The sequence below is a fragment of the Lepidochelys olivacea genome, assembly GCF_965140295.1.
Source record: "Lepidochelys olivacea isolate rLepOli2 genome assembly, chromosome: 24".
Taxonomy (NCBI): domain Eukaryota; kingdom Metazoa; phylum Chordata; order Testudines; family Cheloniidae; genus Lepidochelys; species Lepidochelys olivacea.
Genome location: NC_140434.1, coordinates 1,038,136 through 1,055,062, shown reverse-complemented (window position 1 = coordinate 1,055,062; position 16,927 = coordinate 1,038,136). Strand labels below are relative to the sequence as shown.

General features: G+C 51.3%; 1 protein-coding gene across 1 annotated transcript in view; it reads right to left on the bottom strand.

Moving 5' to 3' along the window:
* The window catches only part of KCNN3 (potassium calcium-activated channel subfamily N member 3), an 81,101-nt gene that overhangs the window by 10,050 nt on the left and 54,124 nt on the right, over positions 1 to 16,927 (bottom strand). The window contains exons 5-7 of the mRNA XM_084614093.1: positions 9,069 to 9,179; positions 2,191 to 2,318; positions 1,839 to 1,908 (exon numbers count right to left, since the gene is read on the bottom strand). Coding sequence (XP_084470219.1) covers positions 1,839 to 1,908; positions 2,191 to 2,318; positions 9,069 to 9,179 — 309 coding nt within the window. The remainder of the gene's footprint in view (positions 1 to 1,838; positions 1,909 to 2,190; positions 2,319 to 9,068; positions 9,180 to 16,927) is intronic.

The window sequence follows — 16,927 nt, the reverse complement described above, 5'->3', positions numbered from 1 at the left end:
TGGATACCAGGAAGAGGGAAATCTCTGTTCAGAGACTGAACTTCCATTGCAACAGAGCAAATTGCAACAAAAGTGCTGAGTCAATAAGTGAAGATGTTTCCTGTGTAGCGAGGCACAAGCATATTTCCCAAATCAAGAGAGAAGTCTTTAAAATGAATCAATGACTCGTTAAAAGAAAAGCCGGTTACAGGATTTTGCTGTAAGGAGTTTATTCCTTTAACAGGTTTTTACCAGAGAGATGCTATGCTCTTCTATTTCGTTGCCTGGTGACTGAATGCCAGGGGAAGCCTGGACAGAGACGAAAGATGTGAGACTTCTGGCTGGTCCAGAGCATCCCGGTAAGAAAGACATTGATCAGCAGAACATCAGAGTTCACCTCTTGGCTGCAAGGTGCACACACTGGCAGCAGCTGGAACAGTCTGATTTAACTCTTTTCTGGCAGGACTCAGCCTAGGCTTGATTGTATCAGATACTTAGATTTATTTACTAGCAGTGCGAGCAGCCTGTGCAGCTTCGCCTCTGGCTAATGCTCTGCAGCTTGTTCTGTGTTACGGTCCATCTGCATGCTGCTGAAATGATTAACCATGATCCCCAGCCTCAGCTACGCCTATCATCCCCACAGTCATTTGCATGTGTTCTGTCTCCACCTCCAGCCCTTCATCTTCTGCACTGTGAGCCCTGGAGGCCATGAAGTAGTCACCTGTGTTTGTACAACACTGAGTACAACAGGGCCCTCAGCCTGATTGGGGCCTTTGGGCACACTCATAATACAGTAACAACGAACAGAACAGGGACCTGCTTTCTGGGTTGGGCTGGATCTTCCTCTGGTTTGAGGATACACTGCTGTGTGGGTAGTTCCTGAATTGCTCGTGGTTTAGTTTGGGACACTGATATTTGCATCATAAGGATAATCCCCATTGGGGACCTGCTGTCTTAGCCCATCTCCGCAGTAAAGACAAGCCATCGCATTGACAGCAACCCAGCTTCTATTCCTTTGGGAGAGGAAGCACCAAGCTGCTCCCAAATTAAATAATCTTTTCAGCAGGACACCACATGTGAAAACTGAGCTCTTAGTCTGGCTCTCCAACTAGGTTTCCTGCTGCTACGAAATCTAACCCGGGATCAAGATGAGAGTAACCAGAAATAATGTCCTCCAAACTCTGCCAATGGCGCAGCTGGGCGTTCCAGGCCTGGGAGCTTTCAGCTCTGGCAGTTCTTTGAAGACATGCCCATTGCCACACTGCTGTGGCTCCACTGATATTCTGTCTCTGGGATGTTAAAATGAGGAGCCCGGCGGTGGGGGGAAAGAATTTACCAGAATTTTGTCATCAGACGAAGAGCATCTTTGGCTAATGTTTCAGGCTGTCATTTTCAACAGGGCCTGAGCTAGTCCAGCTGCTGTGGATTTTCAGTGGGAATTGGGCACCTGTCTGCCTAAAGCCCCTTTGAGAAGCCTGATCTTAAAAGATTGATCCCAGATCCTGCTTTGCTGTGTGTGGGTTGCAAATGGAACTGGCACACCCCATCTATGCCAGCCGTTCCCATTCCAGAGATGAGGCACAATACTACTGTACCTATCCAACTTCAGCCTCTGTTAGAATCTGCACAGCAGCATCCTAGGAATCCAGCCCCAATCTCCAAGTGCAGCAATAGCTACAACCGGGGGCCCTATCCCTTGCTGCAGGATCTGAGTAATGTCCCCAACTGCCATTTCCAGATGCTGAGTGTTTGACCTTTTGTCTACTGCGTTCAGCCAGCTCCGACCAGTTGATTATACAGTAAATGTAGATGAAAGGCTTGCAGCCCTGTGGGCCTCGGAGAGAACTTCAGAGACTTGCCTTGGAAAGGTCAACCAGTGTGTTGGCCTGGTCACTCAGCTTCCTCTGCTCCATCTTCACACTGCGCAGCCTGTGGAAGAAGAAAATGCTGATACAGCCATGTCCCTTTTCCGTGTGCTGGTCCCTCCATCAGCATTAATTGCTTTGGGAACCCAGCTGGGATTAGCCACACACAGCAAACAGGTAACAAGATACAAGCAAATTTATAACGGCATCTGGCAAGGAAATGGAAAATGGCTCAGATTTTCTTCTCTATGAACTGAGCTGGAACATGGAGGTCTGGACCATGCTGATCATTCTCCCTCCCACCCCACTGTTCTTCTGGTCGCCATTTGGAGTGGATTCCACTTACTGGTGAATGGCTTGAAGGAACTTTCTCTGATGCTTCCTGACTTTGGCATGATCAATCTTCTTGAGCAGCTTTGTGTGTTTGTAGATAAGCCACGTTTCCCGAAGGACGTTGGCTGCAGCATTCTTGATCTGCAAGACAAAAGCGGAGACCAAGCTGCAGGTTAGTTCCCCCACCTAGCTCAGGGAGCATATGGGATGCAGTATCTCGTATGTTAGGCCTGGGGCAATGGTTTGGATTGGTCTGTACTGGTATTTTCGGAACAGAAATAACACCCTTTACAAGGGGATGATCTGGATTACTCCAAGCTGGAATTTAGAGGGACTCGGAGCCTGAATCGCACGGATTCCTTTGGATGATGCTCTGACTGACGTATTTAGGCAGGGCTCTTTATGACCTTGATCCTTCAGGTCTTCTGGGTTGCACAGCAGGATGCAACAGGCTGTTGTGCTCCAGCTTATCTGCTGCCTGATGTGTCCATCATTGTGGTATCTGAGCACTGAGTGGAGAGCTCTGGATGTACGAGGAGGCCTACACACATAGGGGTGAGCACTAGGCAGAGGGGAGAGAGGACTCCCCCAGCCCTCTGAGTGCCTGTGTCCTGAGGAGTTGGTCCTACAACCTGCTGAGCACCCTCCCCTCCCATTAAAGTCAGTCAGAACTGAGGGCACTCGGCACCTTACAGGACTGCTCAGCACTTGGCAGGATCGAGCCCTTGCTTGCAAGAGTGACGGGTAAGAAAGAGGGTGGGTGGCAGGTCTGAGGCGACATGGGATGAGTGGGCTCCTCCTTATGCTGACGAGGTGCTTTGCTGGGCACTTCGCACGCGAGGCAGGAGTGGGCTGGGGACCATGCAGCAGCGTTCTTGTTTGGGTTCCCCCACACTCCCCAGCCTGCTCCTCACTTTTTACCTTGTGCCTAAATGTGCAACAATCTACCCTGTGCTGGGCAGGACCACGTTCTTCATGGAATCAGTTCCAGGCCATCCAAACACCACTGAGAGTCCCTGGCAGCTAAGTTCCCTCTAACCAGCTATCAAGAGGCGCCCAGGCGTGAGAGGCGCCTCTCCTCTGGACCCAGCAAGAGAGGGCTGGGGGAGTCCTTTCTCCCCACCATAGTCCCGGGTCAGTCTGCACCCAAACCGCTCATCCCCGGCCCCTCCCCAGAGCCTGAAACTCCAGCTGGAGCCCTCACCCGGCCACACCGCAATCATCTGCCCTAGCCCTGAGCCCCCTGCAACACTCTGAACCCCTCGGCCCCACCCCGCCACACATCACTTCCATTTTGGTGTACATAACAAAATTAATTCCGCACATGGTTGTAAAAAATTAGAGAGAACGCTGCCTGGCAGATATTTATCCCTGTGCCCGAGAGGGCATGGATTCTGTGTCAGCTGCCGGTGTGAACACGCCTCACGTGCAGAGCGGAATCCACCCCCAGTGCCAGCTACCCCTTCCCCACGGCAGCCACACCAGTGTCACCGCTGTTTCACACACAGGTAGGTTTGGTAACACGGGAAATGGGGACAGCACCACAGCCATTTCCTGTACTTATCCCCAAGGATCAAAGCCAGAGCTTTTCCCCTTTGCAGCTCCCTCTCCCTGCTATAAAGTCACATATTCCTGCGGATGGCTCCTATATGCTGGCATGGAAACGGCTGATATCACTCAGTGCCCCACCGATTTGAGACAGACCAACAGGATACAGATGGTTAGGGACAAAGTTTTCATTTAAACACAGACATCTTGAGTAATGAGTGAGAAGAGCAGGGGGAAGCATTCCTGGGTTGCAGGCAAGACAAACGGATTTTTAATTAACTGTTACCTTTTGGGTTTTTGCATGTTTTACTGTGTTGGGAGTTTAAGCACAGATAACCACTGCTCAGACATTTCCAAAAGCATTACGGATTGCTATGGTTCTGGGGCAGGAGAACAAAGAAGTTGTGAGTACCAGGGGGAATTTTTATACACAACCTTGTGTGAGTAACCAACAGCCCGGGAGACTCAGGTCCTCTGTCTACAGAACTGGCAGTGCAAGTGAAAGGTTCCTCCACTCTCTTGGGCCCGTGTGTCTCCACCGCTTGGAGGGACTGACTGCGGGACAGCAGTCTCCATGGCTTGCTCCATCTTTGGCCTCTCTGCGGAGGCTGCCAACCAGCCAATCGTTTGCTTTTGTTATGGACTGAGACCCCCGCAGCAGCTGTCAGGTGTTAGTGACACTCGGTCACATGCTTCCCATGTTTACTTGTCTCAGGTCACACCTGAACACAGGCCTATCAGTGCCAGTGCTGGTGAGACAATGACCCAGGTCTCTCCTCTTTCTACCACCCCCAAGCCCTACACTTTCCGTTCCGGGGTTTATAATTAAATTTCACATTAGGCTGGTGGCTGTGCCCAGAGAAATCAAATCCAAGTATTTCTTAAATCAGGACTCCACCTGCTCTCGTCTTGGCTAGGCAGGGCTGTCAGGAGTGGGAAAACAGGATCCTCCGCCTGCAAACACACACACAAACCACAGTGCAACACCGACATCACTGAATGTATTAACCCCCCTTCCTGGTGGCTCAGTCTGAGAGTCTGTGCATGAACCTGGCTTTAAGCATTTGCTGTTAAACGGCAGCTTTCGTGCTTTCTTTGAAATGAATTGACCACAGACCACTTGGCACAAAGCCAGCAGATCAACGGCCACAGGAGGAAGAACAGGTTTTAACCACTGTTTGCTTTTTGTATTGCTTATGTCACCATGAACGCGGCTGTGGCTGTGGTCTCCTTGCAAGGCAGGCACTCTGCATTCTCTGCACTACACCCCTTTCCTGGCCTCCTAGGCAGCTTGCTCTTTGCAAGACATTCCTCCCCTACCAGATACTCAAGCTCCAAATGGGCACCCTGCAGAAACAAATGTCTCTTTGCAATGACACTGGGGCTGGGCCACGTGGCCCAACAGGAGTGAAGGAAAGGAGGAGAGTGCAGATTTCCTAAGGAAGGAGTGAGGCACCAGAATCTCCCCAAGGCCCCTGGATGTTCTAGGGAGTATGACAATTTTATCCCTAAACCTCTCGGGGGCTCCTGGTTTTCCACCAGATTTTCCACTTGGATTTTCTCTGTAGCTGCCTTTGATTTCTGTAGGACCTAGAGCTTATTTAACAAATAAAACATACACAAGGGTTGGGGAGTGAGTAACACGGGGCACTGCTCTAGTGATGAGAATGGAGAGACCCGAAAGAAAGCTGTAATGAGGGTGCATGGACAATTAGGCTTCCTCAGTTTTCCTTCCAAACGTCACTTTGGATGTTTTGTTGCTTTATAACAATCCTAGCTTTATCACCAAAAGGATCCACTGCAAAGTCCTTGGCCAAGTACATCCCACATCAACCTGCTGGCTTATTTTTTCACCATGTTTTAAAATCCCTTAAAAATGAGGACAGAGGAAGCTCTTTTGCTGTTCTGACTGCCCCAAGTCCCTGGCTAGGATGATCATCATTTCAGTTCTCTGCTGCTTAAGGGAGGTATCTGGTTTTGCTCCTAGATTTCTCTCCCTCTTCAGCAGGAGGGTACTGCATTGCACTCAAGCTTTGTGTAACATTCTTTATCTTTGACAGTTTCAATGCCCTACCAGTGGTCTCTATCTCCTCTACGGCAAAGTCTCCACAGGATCCAGACACATTTGAAAATTGAGTTTCCAAGTCATGATTCTGAGCCAGTCCAAAGTCACTGCCATCTCACTCATACGAAAAATTGCTGGCACCACTCGCCTTTGAAATGACAAGTACAGTCACCCCAGGGAATAAAGTCATTATACACTGCCAGATTTCTAGTGCATGCCTATGGCTAGGCTGCTCAGACTGGGTATTCAGTGATTTTCCCCTCCTCTGAGGAACTCTCTCATTCATGCTGGCGAAATCCAGACTTAGGGGTGGTCTGTACTTACGGGGCTGTACCGGTGCAGCTGCGGCTCTGTAGAGCTTAGTGGAGACACTACCTACGCCACCGAGAGCACCTCTCCCCTCGGCGTAGGTCCTCCCCCTCCCCGAGAGGCAGTAGCTGTGTGCATGGGAGTAGCCCTCCTGCCAACACAGCGCTGGCTGCACCGGGGGTGAGGCGGTGTAAGGGGGTGGATTTTCCATAGTTACACCAGCACAAGTTTGTAGTGTAACTCGGCTAAAGTCAGGGGAGTTGCACTAATGCCATGCTGCTGTAAGTGGAAAGATTAGACTCCGTGTGCTTTGCAAGGATCATCCACTCTGACTCATTAAAAGTTAATGGGCCAAATTCAACCCTCATGTAAGCAATTTCCCTTTGCTTCAGCTGAGTTGCACTGACTTATACAAGTGTGAACCTGAATACTCACGGCGAGAGGTGTAAGTGTGCTGGCTCCATCCTCTCCTCGTGGAGCAGCTCCCTGGCTAGACTCCCCTACAGCTGTCAGAACCTACGGCTACCTGCTGCACTCCAGGCTGGCTTGCTCTAGGCATCATTCTAGCTCAACACGAGGGCTCATCTGGAGGCTCTTGAAGAAAATGGAAAATGGCTTTAAGAATGAACTCCCCCGGACATAGGGGCAAGGGGGGGTGTGTGTGTCTGCGAGTGCTAGGCCACAATTAACAAGATCACTGTACCTCCTGTTTTACCTCTGGAAGGTTCCGTGCAGGGAGCATCCCAGACATCCCTGCACTGCCCTGAGTGGGAAAAGCTTCTGGCTCTGCAACTTTCCCTCCAGCCCTTTTTGGGATCAGAGACATGGGGCCAAATTCTGTGCTGATGTAAATGGATGAAATTCTACTGAAGTCAATAGAGCTGCACCCATTTATCCCAGCAGAGAAGTTAGTCCAACCTATGGTAAACCCCAGATTTGATGTTCTGTCAAATCCCTCTACTGGCCACCCTGCCTGGCCAGCATGGCTTTAAATAACACGATGTCTTGTTCACTTAGGGCCAGTTCTTTAGGAGACTTTTCCACTGCTCCTACAGCAAAGGCAGAATAAGTCCTATCAAAGGATTTGAAACTTGCAGTAAACAAACAAAACTACATTTTATAATGAATGTATCAAGCTATCTATTTGTATGATGGATTCCTTTGTTTAGTACTTGACTCTGTGCCCCTCTCAGCCCTGTAGTGCTCAGTTACTGTAGGTATCCCTTCTGCCTTACTGTCTGGCTGAGCTTTTTAGATCATGAGATCTTTGGAGCAGGGCCACTGTCTTCCTGGGTGTCTGTACAGTGCCGAGTACACAGTGGTACCATCCCAGCATAAAGAACGACTAGGAATTGGATGGGCAGCTGTCTGAAATACCGGCCCTGCTGCTGAAGTACAAAGAACCTTGGAGTGATCATTAGGCCCTGCCCAGCTGGGATCCAAAGCATGTAAACAAGCACTGTGCTTCCAGTCAGCATAGGCCTGCTCTGGAGAGATGAGGAGGAAGATCCTCCTCTGAGAAGGGAAAGGCTGCCTATCTCCTTCTAGGACAGGGTTATTTCTAAATCAGCCTGTGGCACTTCCTCTGTTCGGGTGCACAGTTGGGCATTCCCGATTTTTCTAAGTCCTTTTGGAGCAGAAGATTGAGAGAGAGCTGGTGTTATTTGCTCATTACAGACTTGACAGCTCCTCTTCCAAGTCTGCACAGCATTCAGACCATGTACGGATTATACAATTTATTTTCTATTATGCGACAGCAGTTGCCGTGCCACTGTAATGTGAAGTAGGCTGTACTTTTCGTATCGACAGCAGAGGAATATGTCCCTGAACTTTCCTTTTGACCGCTGTATATTCTCCTTAAAAAAAAACCAAAAAAAGACTCCACTCTCCACCAACACAATTTATAGTCAAAGCAAAACAGCTCAACTCTCATGAGTAATTCCCCTGTGAAACGGGGCTGCAGGGACAATTGGGCATGCATTGCTATGACTCCACAATAAAAATCCCTCTATGCTGAATGTAGGCCGCCGAGGATGAAAGCAAGAGCTCAGTTTCTAATGATGCTATCAATGTGCGGCAGCCTTACAGAGGCCAGTTGAGCACAGCAGGGCTTTGACACTGGTGGTGGTGGTGGTTCAGGATCTTCATGCACACAGAAGCGTTGGGAAAACTTGCCACAAAAGCTGTCCTTAAATAAACAGCTCCTGACTTGTTAATGTGCCCCACTGCTCCGTGATGGACACATCTCTGCCTGCTCTACATGAGTGTTTTCCCCTTTGATTGCTGTCTTTGCAAGCAGACCTGCACCAGTGCACCCGTTCAGTGATCTTTTGAGCTCTGGCCCAGAGAGGAGACTTTGGTTTTTCATTTTATCTACCCACTTCCATAAGGAAGTGAGGAAAATTACCTGGAGTGACCAAGGGGGGAAATGATTTAGAGAAGTGCGCTTTGGAGAGGAAAACATTCCTGCAGAAATGTGGGGAAACAGAAACACTGCAGCATTCCATGACCGTTTTCTGTCAGGGCCCAAGAAAAGCTTATAGTGCAAATGGCCAGCGGCCCCCTTCAGCCAGCATTGTTGATGCTTGAGGAGTTTCTGGGTACATGCACGTTTTCTCCTCCCTGATCAACCTCCGGTCTCATTGACTCAGTGATGCCACAATCTAGTTTACAAGATGAGAACTTTCAGAGTAACAGCCGTGTTAGTCTGTATTCGCAAAAAGAAAAGGAGTACTTGTGGCACCTTAGAGACTAGCCAATTTATTTGAGCATGAGCTTTCGTGAGCTACAGCTCACTTCATCGGATGAGAACTGTCAGGCCAGACTCTCAGCAGGCCTAAAGCAGCATTGTTCCATTGAGATCAAAGTGGATTTACACCAGCTGGTTTAAGGCTTCTCCTTGCTGTTATGTTTGGGGATTTTTACCCCAACTAGCCGTGACAGATGCCCCACCGCCCGGAGCACCTTACCCGCTTCGTCAGCTGAGTGTCCATCATGAAGTTGTGCACGTGTTTCTCGGCTTTGGTGAGCTCCAGTTTCCTGGCCACCACGGCCACCACCAGGGCAGTGCAGCCAGCCCCCTGCCATGGGAAAACCAAGGGAGGAGAGAAGGCGGCAAAGAGTTAATTGTGGAGCAGTGAGTGGCCCCCTCCTACTTCCAAAATGACCCACTTGCCTTCCAGCAGAGGGATGCTCGGGATGAAACATTGCAGGGATGGTGCTTTGCATGGCCGCAGCCCCATCCACCCGAGGCTTTCCTAGCCATTTACATACATTAAACAAACTTCTCCCCCCACCTCCTTGTTCAGCAGGTCATATATTTAATTACTCCAGTGAGGAGATCCCATGGGGTCAGCCACCCGCAGTGCTGGACACGTGTCCTTGAGCAGCTGCTTGTGTAACTAATGGACCATGCTGCTGGTTGGTAGGGGGTCATCAGGAAACCTTCGCCCTATCCTGACCCTCCCAGGAGGCTTCAAAGCTGCATTCAGTACTCCAGCTCAGCTGATGCAGTTGGCATAGTGCCACTGAGCTAAGGAGCTGGCCCCACTGCCTTTAGGAGTAGAGCATCAGGACTAGGGTGCATTTCGGGTTCCTGGAGGAAGTCTGTTTTGTGGGGACGAGGGAAAGGGATATCAGGACTCCTGGGTTCTATTCCCAGCCCTGGAAAGGATCATGGGCTAGTCATCAGACCCAGGGGAACTGGGCATCAGGACTCCTGGGTTCTGTTCCCAGTTCTGGGTGGGAGTGTATGCTCACAACTAAGCCAGGAGGACTAGGAGCCAGGACTCCTGGACTCCATTCACCGCTGTGGGAGAACTGTTAGTGCAGACAACCGGGACTCCTGAGTTTCTTACCCTGACTCACTGTGTGACTTTGGCAGCATATTCCTTCCCCTCAGTTTCCCCATCTGTGAAATGGGAATAATGACACTTACTGGCCTGACTAAACCCTTTGTTATTTAACAAATAGCTTCCCTTGTGAGAGTCGTGAAGGAAGCCCTGTGCGTGTCTCCTGTATTAGCCTGCAGGGCCACGCGGCTGGGAAGAAGATGGATCCAGCACCCCAGCAGGTTTGCAGGCGCACTCCCTCACTCTCGCTCAATCCCTGTTTTCTCTCATGGAGCTTCACAGAAAAAAAAACCTGCCTATCCTTTTAGCACAGCTGAAACTGGCACCTTCTGCTTGGCTCTTCCTAAGCGATTCCTTTAGAAAAGGCTGCTGGCACCCTGCACATTGGTCAGCTCCCCATTTTTACTACAGTGAGGCTCGGCAGAGAAATGAGATCATGTGAATCACTGTCTCTGTCTCGTCCTCCCTCCCCCTTCTCTCTCCCCCTAAACGGTGACAGCTGGTAGCTCCCTTTTACCAGGCAATTACAGTAGGAACTGTGCCCGTTTGAGTCAGGATATGTTCTATTTGGCAAATGGAGAGCCCAGTTGGTAGCTATTATCTCCTGGATATATTTGGCTTTAAAAGCAAAAGGTGCCAACCTGAAAGCGTGTGTGTGTCCGCCTCCCGCATGCTGCGTGGCAGAGACTGTGACCTTGGGGAGTGACCTTTAATTAATTCAAGAGTCATTAACAAACATCCCAGTCTGAGCTGAATCCTGCAGCTCTCCTGTGAGGCTCCGTACGTACACTTTTTATTCCCTCCGTTCCCTTGGAGTGGAGGTTCTTCTAGTTCACCCAGTCTAGCTTGGGATTGGGCATCTTCCCTTAGCTGTGAGGCTAACTTGGGACCAGTTCACTGCTGCAAGCGATTTTTGGTATTGCTCTTCTCTTCTGCCATGCCCATCATGGTGGTGTCTGAGCTCTGCAGACCCACCCTGGATCTAACCACCAGGCTGATGTCTTTTACAGAGTGCATGTCCAAACATTGCAGATATGCCAGGCATCTGTGCCTAGGGCCTGCCTGCCTTCGCTCCTCCGGACAGGACTTTCCATCAGATCGGGGGCAGGGTGTTTCAGGCCATGCCTCAGATTTACAACTCCTAGTTTCTCTTTCAGAGCTTGGTGGGACACGTGCAGCGCCCCAGGGGAGCTTCCAGCCTCTGCCCCTCTGAAAATCAGACCACAGACTCACTGGAACCACCGCTTCAGCTCCCACTGGGAGGACTCAGCCTTCACCTGGAAGTGATGGAGGCTCTGTCTGTTCTACATGGACCTGGCATGATTCGTAAGCCCTGGGGTCACTGGGGAAACATTTCCTTCCTTCCCTGGCTTTTGTGCAGTTAATTATCACCCTCCACCCCAAAAGTGACTTCACTCAGGGATGCTGTGTGCATTAGCCTGGGATCTGCAGAGATGCCAGGGGTTGTATCAAGAAGCTGTGGTTAGAATAAGGAACAGGGGGATAACAATATCCATGCTTCTTACATTTTCATTCTCTTCCCCTTTCATGTTCCGAACAGACAGCGAACTAAACCTCACAACCTCCATTTTACACCTCCATGCTATCACCTCCATTTTACAGATGGGGAAACCGAGGGACAGAGCGAGGCAGGGACTCACCCAAGGTCATTCAGGGAGTCGCTGTTAGCCCGAGGATTAGAACTCAGGAGCAGCTGGCTCCGGCGTGTGCTCTTCCCACGAGAGGTAACACAATCTCGCTAATCCTCTAAGGCCGTGGTCTCCAAACTGGGGTGCGTGAGATGATCCCGGGGGTGTGCAGCGGCAGGAGTACTGCCGCACGGCACTCCGCTGTTTTTGTTTCTTCGGCAGCAGCTCCGCACGCCCAAGGCTGGTGTTCCCCTCCAGTGGCCCACCCGCGGTAAGTCTTCCGGCCTTCTTCCGTCAGTGGCGCGTCTGCGGCAAGTCTTCCGCTCTTCACCCTGGGGGTGCGCGAGCCAAAAAGTTTGGAGACCACTGCTCTAAGGAAACAGCTCACAGATGGGGAAACTGGGGGTGTCTCCCCTGTTATTCCTGGGTACGTCTACCCTGAGTTTTAAAACCTGGGGCAGCAAGTCTCAGAGCCTGGCTCTACAGACCCAGGCTCATGGAGCTCATGCTGGGCGCTACGAAAAGCCTTGCAGGTGTTTGGCTGGAGCTCAGATTGTGAGGCCTGGGACAGTTCCTCAGAGTCTGTGCTCCAGCCTGAGCTGCAACAGCTGCACTGCTGTTTCCAGCACCCCAGCAGCCCGAGCTGGTAGAAGCAGGTTCTGAGGCGCAGCTGGGGTTTTGTGATCCATGGGCTCTGCTGACAGGTGGTCCATGGATTGTAATGGCAGGGGCGGCACTGGAGGGCTCCTTGTGGTTCATGAACCCCTGGGGCTCAAAAAACAGCAGGCTTGACTGTGATAGGCAGCATAGGTGGGTCCCCTGTGTATTTCACAGCATATTTAACCACACTGGAAGGCACTATACAATCCTCTGGGTCCCAGGAAAGCAGGGGCACTCAGGTCCCTGCTGTTCTAGGCCAAAGCTTGCTAAGATCAAACTACGCCATTGAGTGCCTGTGACAAACTCTCCTTTTTGAGATGATGGTGGAGGCAGCCAGCTCAACTCCATCATCAGGGCGGCTCTGAGCAGGCAGCTTCCCTGACGCCTGGCTCCCTGTATGCTTAGCCGCACTCACAGCTAAGCCTGACCCTTGTTGCTTCTGTTCAGCTGGGGAGCGATGAGATTATCTCGTGTCCTCCCAGCTGCAGGAACTCACACGCCAGAAGATGCTGCTTGCTCTCCTCCACTGCAGCTGGCTGAGCAGAGGGGCTGATCTGTCAGCTGTGGCAGGAAGCGCCACGGGTTGTGGCAGACGCTAACAGACTCGTTTTCTGGCTGTTTGCTGGGAAGTGTCACTCACACTCCTCCCGTTTGGCTGGCATTACTGTGGCAGCAGCCAGATCAAGTACTTTCCCAGGCTAGTGAGCGCTCCCGCAGGGAGCTACATTCAAAGGGTCTGTGCGTGCGGCACAGCACAACAGCAGCAGGAGCTAACCATGGAGGCAGGACTAAAACCCAGACACTGAGGGGTAGTTTCTGGCATGTTGAAAATTACCCTTCTTGAGAGTCCTGCAAGCCTGGGATTCTAGGGGCCGGAGAAGGAGGGGGAACCAGTTGCTCTCACAGAACTTGGAAAATCTGTGAACTGGTAAGTCAGTGGAGCAAATTCATGCCTCATTAGTTTGGCACAGACCCCCAGGACATGCTAGCCAGCGAGTGAGTCCCACAGCATTGCTCCAGCCTGATGCACTAGATCCCACTGTGCCCACCCTTAGTGCCACTCAGTAGCTAGGTGCAGCCCCTAAAGGAGAGGGTCTTGCAAGGGAGGCAGGCAAGTCCAGGCGGCACAGTGAAGAGGAGCAGAGGGATGATGCAAGAGGAACCCTTGGAATGACACAAAGCTGGGCTTAGAAATACCTGATGCTGTGTGTGCTCGGAAATGCGTTAGGGGAGCAAGCTGAGGCCTGGTCTATCACTGAAACGTCGGTTGCCCTACCTCCGTGAGAAACCCACACCCCTGAGAGCAGCCGTTCAGCCAGCCTGAGCACGAGTGGAGCTGCTGCGAGCTCGCCAGAAGGATTCTTCCATTGCCTGAGGTACGGCCTCATTGAGAGTTGCATTAAATACAGCAACAGGAAAACCCCCTTTGTCAACAGCATGAGGGTCTACACTACAGCCACAGCACTGGAGTGGCTGCAGTGTAGACACAGCGTAAGCCTGTCTCTCTGGAGTTCCCAACTGCTGTTCTGGCCTTTGTGCACCTCCTGTGGGCCTGCATCCAGGGCTGTGGACCACTTAAACCCCCAAGGTATACGCAGGGCTTAATTGGTGCATAGGCCTCATGCAGCTGGTCAGCACAGGTAGATTTTTACCCAGATTTCGGTGCACCCCACAGTGGTTGCTGGGATCTCTCCTGACGATAGAAAGGAGGAGTAGAGAGAAGACACCCCCTCATCCCCAGCACCCAATGATTGGGGAGGGAAGACTGGGCCAGATCCTGAGCAATGCCAATTTACACCAGCTGCGGACCTGGCGCTGTCTATTGAATGGAGGAGCAGAGACCCACACAACAGTTCCAGTGCTCTCTTGTGGCATTTGCCTGGTGACAGTGTGTCAATACGCAATAGTGCTCAGTCAAGATCATGCTGCATCATGGCCCAACAGTGCAACACAGCACCAGGACCTCCCACACAGACAATTTTGTGCATCTTCATTCGATAACGACCCATCCATCTCTCTAGTGAGTCAAGGTTGCACACCTCCAGCTTTGAGTGCCTCTCAGCTTCTCCTTCAGGCTGGCTTCCATGAGACATCTCCAGCTGGAGAACTCTAGAAGCTGGAATGTATCAAGAGGATTTTGGAGAGGGACCCGGTACCTCTCTCTCAACCCTGGGAGAACTGACCCCATTAGCTTAGTTTCCAGAACACAAACAAAATGAAATATTAATGAAGAGGTGAAAATGACAAACGGAATGAGGGGGTGTGGAGACTTCACAGCTGGCTTCTTGTCGCTCCAAAGGATTCCTTACAACAGCTGGAGTAGCTCCAACGTGATTGAAACCAGCTGGCACAGAGCGGTTTTAGGATGGAATCTAATCCCCACAAGTCCACTAGGGATGCTCACCATCTCTGTTCTGACAAACAGCTCTAGGAACCAAGCACCAGCCTGCTCCAGATGTTGGCTTGTCCTGGAGATAGCCCTACCTGTGATGGGGGTGGGTCACCCCAGCCTCCTGTACCGAATCCACCCATCCTCTGTTGGCCTGGAAGCTCAGAGTCTGCTTTGCTTCTCTCAGAGCGAGATTGAGAGACGCTCCTCTGCAGGCAATGTCATTGCACTGGGGGAATCAGCCCCAGTTCTCACTCCTGCTTGCTCTGGTACTGCAGCCTAGAGCCAACAGGGCCTCCAGAGGCCACTGGCTGGACACCGCACTGCTGGGTACTTTCCAAATGCCTAGCCAGACAGGCGAGCGGTGCGACGCCGTGAGGCAGCTGCCATGGCGTCTCCTCCTGAAATGCAGAGGCGCTCCAAGTGTCTGCTGTGGTGGGTGAAACTCCCTGGTAGGCAGGAGCCACAGTGCTCTGACCCCTGCTTGGTGGCTAATCACCACATGGTTACTGGGAACTCTGCAAGATGCCTGTTATTAAACCTAATCACAGCACCCGCACATGCAGGCCTAGTCCTGGCCTCCATGGTAACCAAATGGGGAGGCTGCCTTTAACTAATTACTGTAATCATCCCCAGGATCCTGCATAGAAAGGGTGTGGCCTGGGAGGGAGGGGAGAGAAATGACTCAGCAAGAGAGATTCCTTGATGCACAAGGTGTCCATGAGGTAACCCTATGGAGCTGTTGGCCTAAACAGGGGCTAAGGAGCAGAGTTCCCAGCATCCAAGTGTACATGAAAGAGGAATAGGCCTTGGCTAGTGACATAAATGGCTGTGGGACTCTGACACCGGCTGTAAAACAGCGGGTAGCTATGGCTGGTTAGTTTAGCTTGATTAAGGAAAACGGGGAGCATTATTTCATGCCAAAGCAAGGATCCTAGTGTATAATACACAGAGAGAGTCACCCTCTTCAAGGCCCATCGCAGGCTGCTGAGGAGTGAGGTGGCTGGAATAGTTTGTTGTACCTAGTGAGATTTCATTCCGCTAATAAAAACATTCTCCCCCTGCTTCATTCTGCCAGTAACACGTAGCATTGCAAGGAGGCAACTCTGCACACTGAGGAAGAGACTCATTTTCCACATCTTTTCTTGAGCTTGGCCACAGAAGCTGGGGGGGTTTGATAGTCAGTCAGTGAGACAATCCGGGGATAGTCAGATGCTCTGCAGCTCAGTGCGGGGAGAGAAAGGCAGACGCTTGTAAAAACCAGTGGCTGAGCGGTTGGCCTGTCTGGGACAGCTGCCAAACCCCATTGCTGGGCACTGAGTGAGGGATGTTTCTGTCGCACAGACCAGGGTCTCTGTGGAGTTGCTCTGCTGAGATCCAGAAAACTTGTGTCACACAGTACTGTTCAGCAGCCTTTCCTCAGTGACGGCTGGATCTGTGCCCCTGACCCCGTACTTGTTCTAAAGACTCACCTGTGCCCATTATTTATCCGCAGCTCATCCTGTGTTGCTTGGCATTATCTGCTGTTTTAGAGCCTGCCTGCTTAGTGGGCAGGTCTCACTGCCCCACTGAGGGTTGGCAACCATTGCTGGAGCCCAGTATTGCTGAGACACTGTACACACTGCAGCCTTCCCACCCAGCATAGCTCCGTGCATCCGCTGGCTACAGAACTGGGCCCATGGTACTTTACAGGCTACCTGAAAAGCCCGCAACACACACACACTCCAAAGTTGTGTGTCAAGATCTGGAAAACACCTGTTAGATCCTGTCCAAGTGTCATTCATTCCTCAGACAAAGGACATGTCAGATCCATGGAAGCTCAACGCAGCGACCCAGAGACTGGAGTGAGTTCCATCACTGAGTGCTGGCCGGCCCAGGAGACCTCCCGTTCACCCCACTGTCCCAGTGCATGCAGCAGTTCAGATTAACGCTGTGAGTTTTACTTACTATTGATGAGGGTTTGACCTCCCCAGCTCCCAGCATCCTGATTGCTCACAGTCTTGCCAGCTTTCAGCAGTAGCGCAGCAGGAGCAAAAGCTGTGAAGTCTTGCTCATGGTCAAACTAGCTGAGAAGCTCCCAGCCAGTGGGGAAGGAAGGGGGCTCTGTAAAATCCCCCAAACAAAACCTGTCTTGTCTTGCTTCCCAAGCTGTAGCTCTGGGTTAGACCCTGGAAGGGGCATCAGTGGAGTCCTAATGGAGCCCTATCCAGTCCTTGACTAAAGAGCCTCAAGGAGTGTGTTCTAAAAACGGGAAGGAAATGGAGGCAGGATCTCCATGG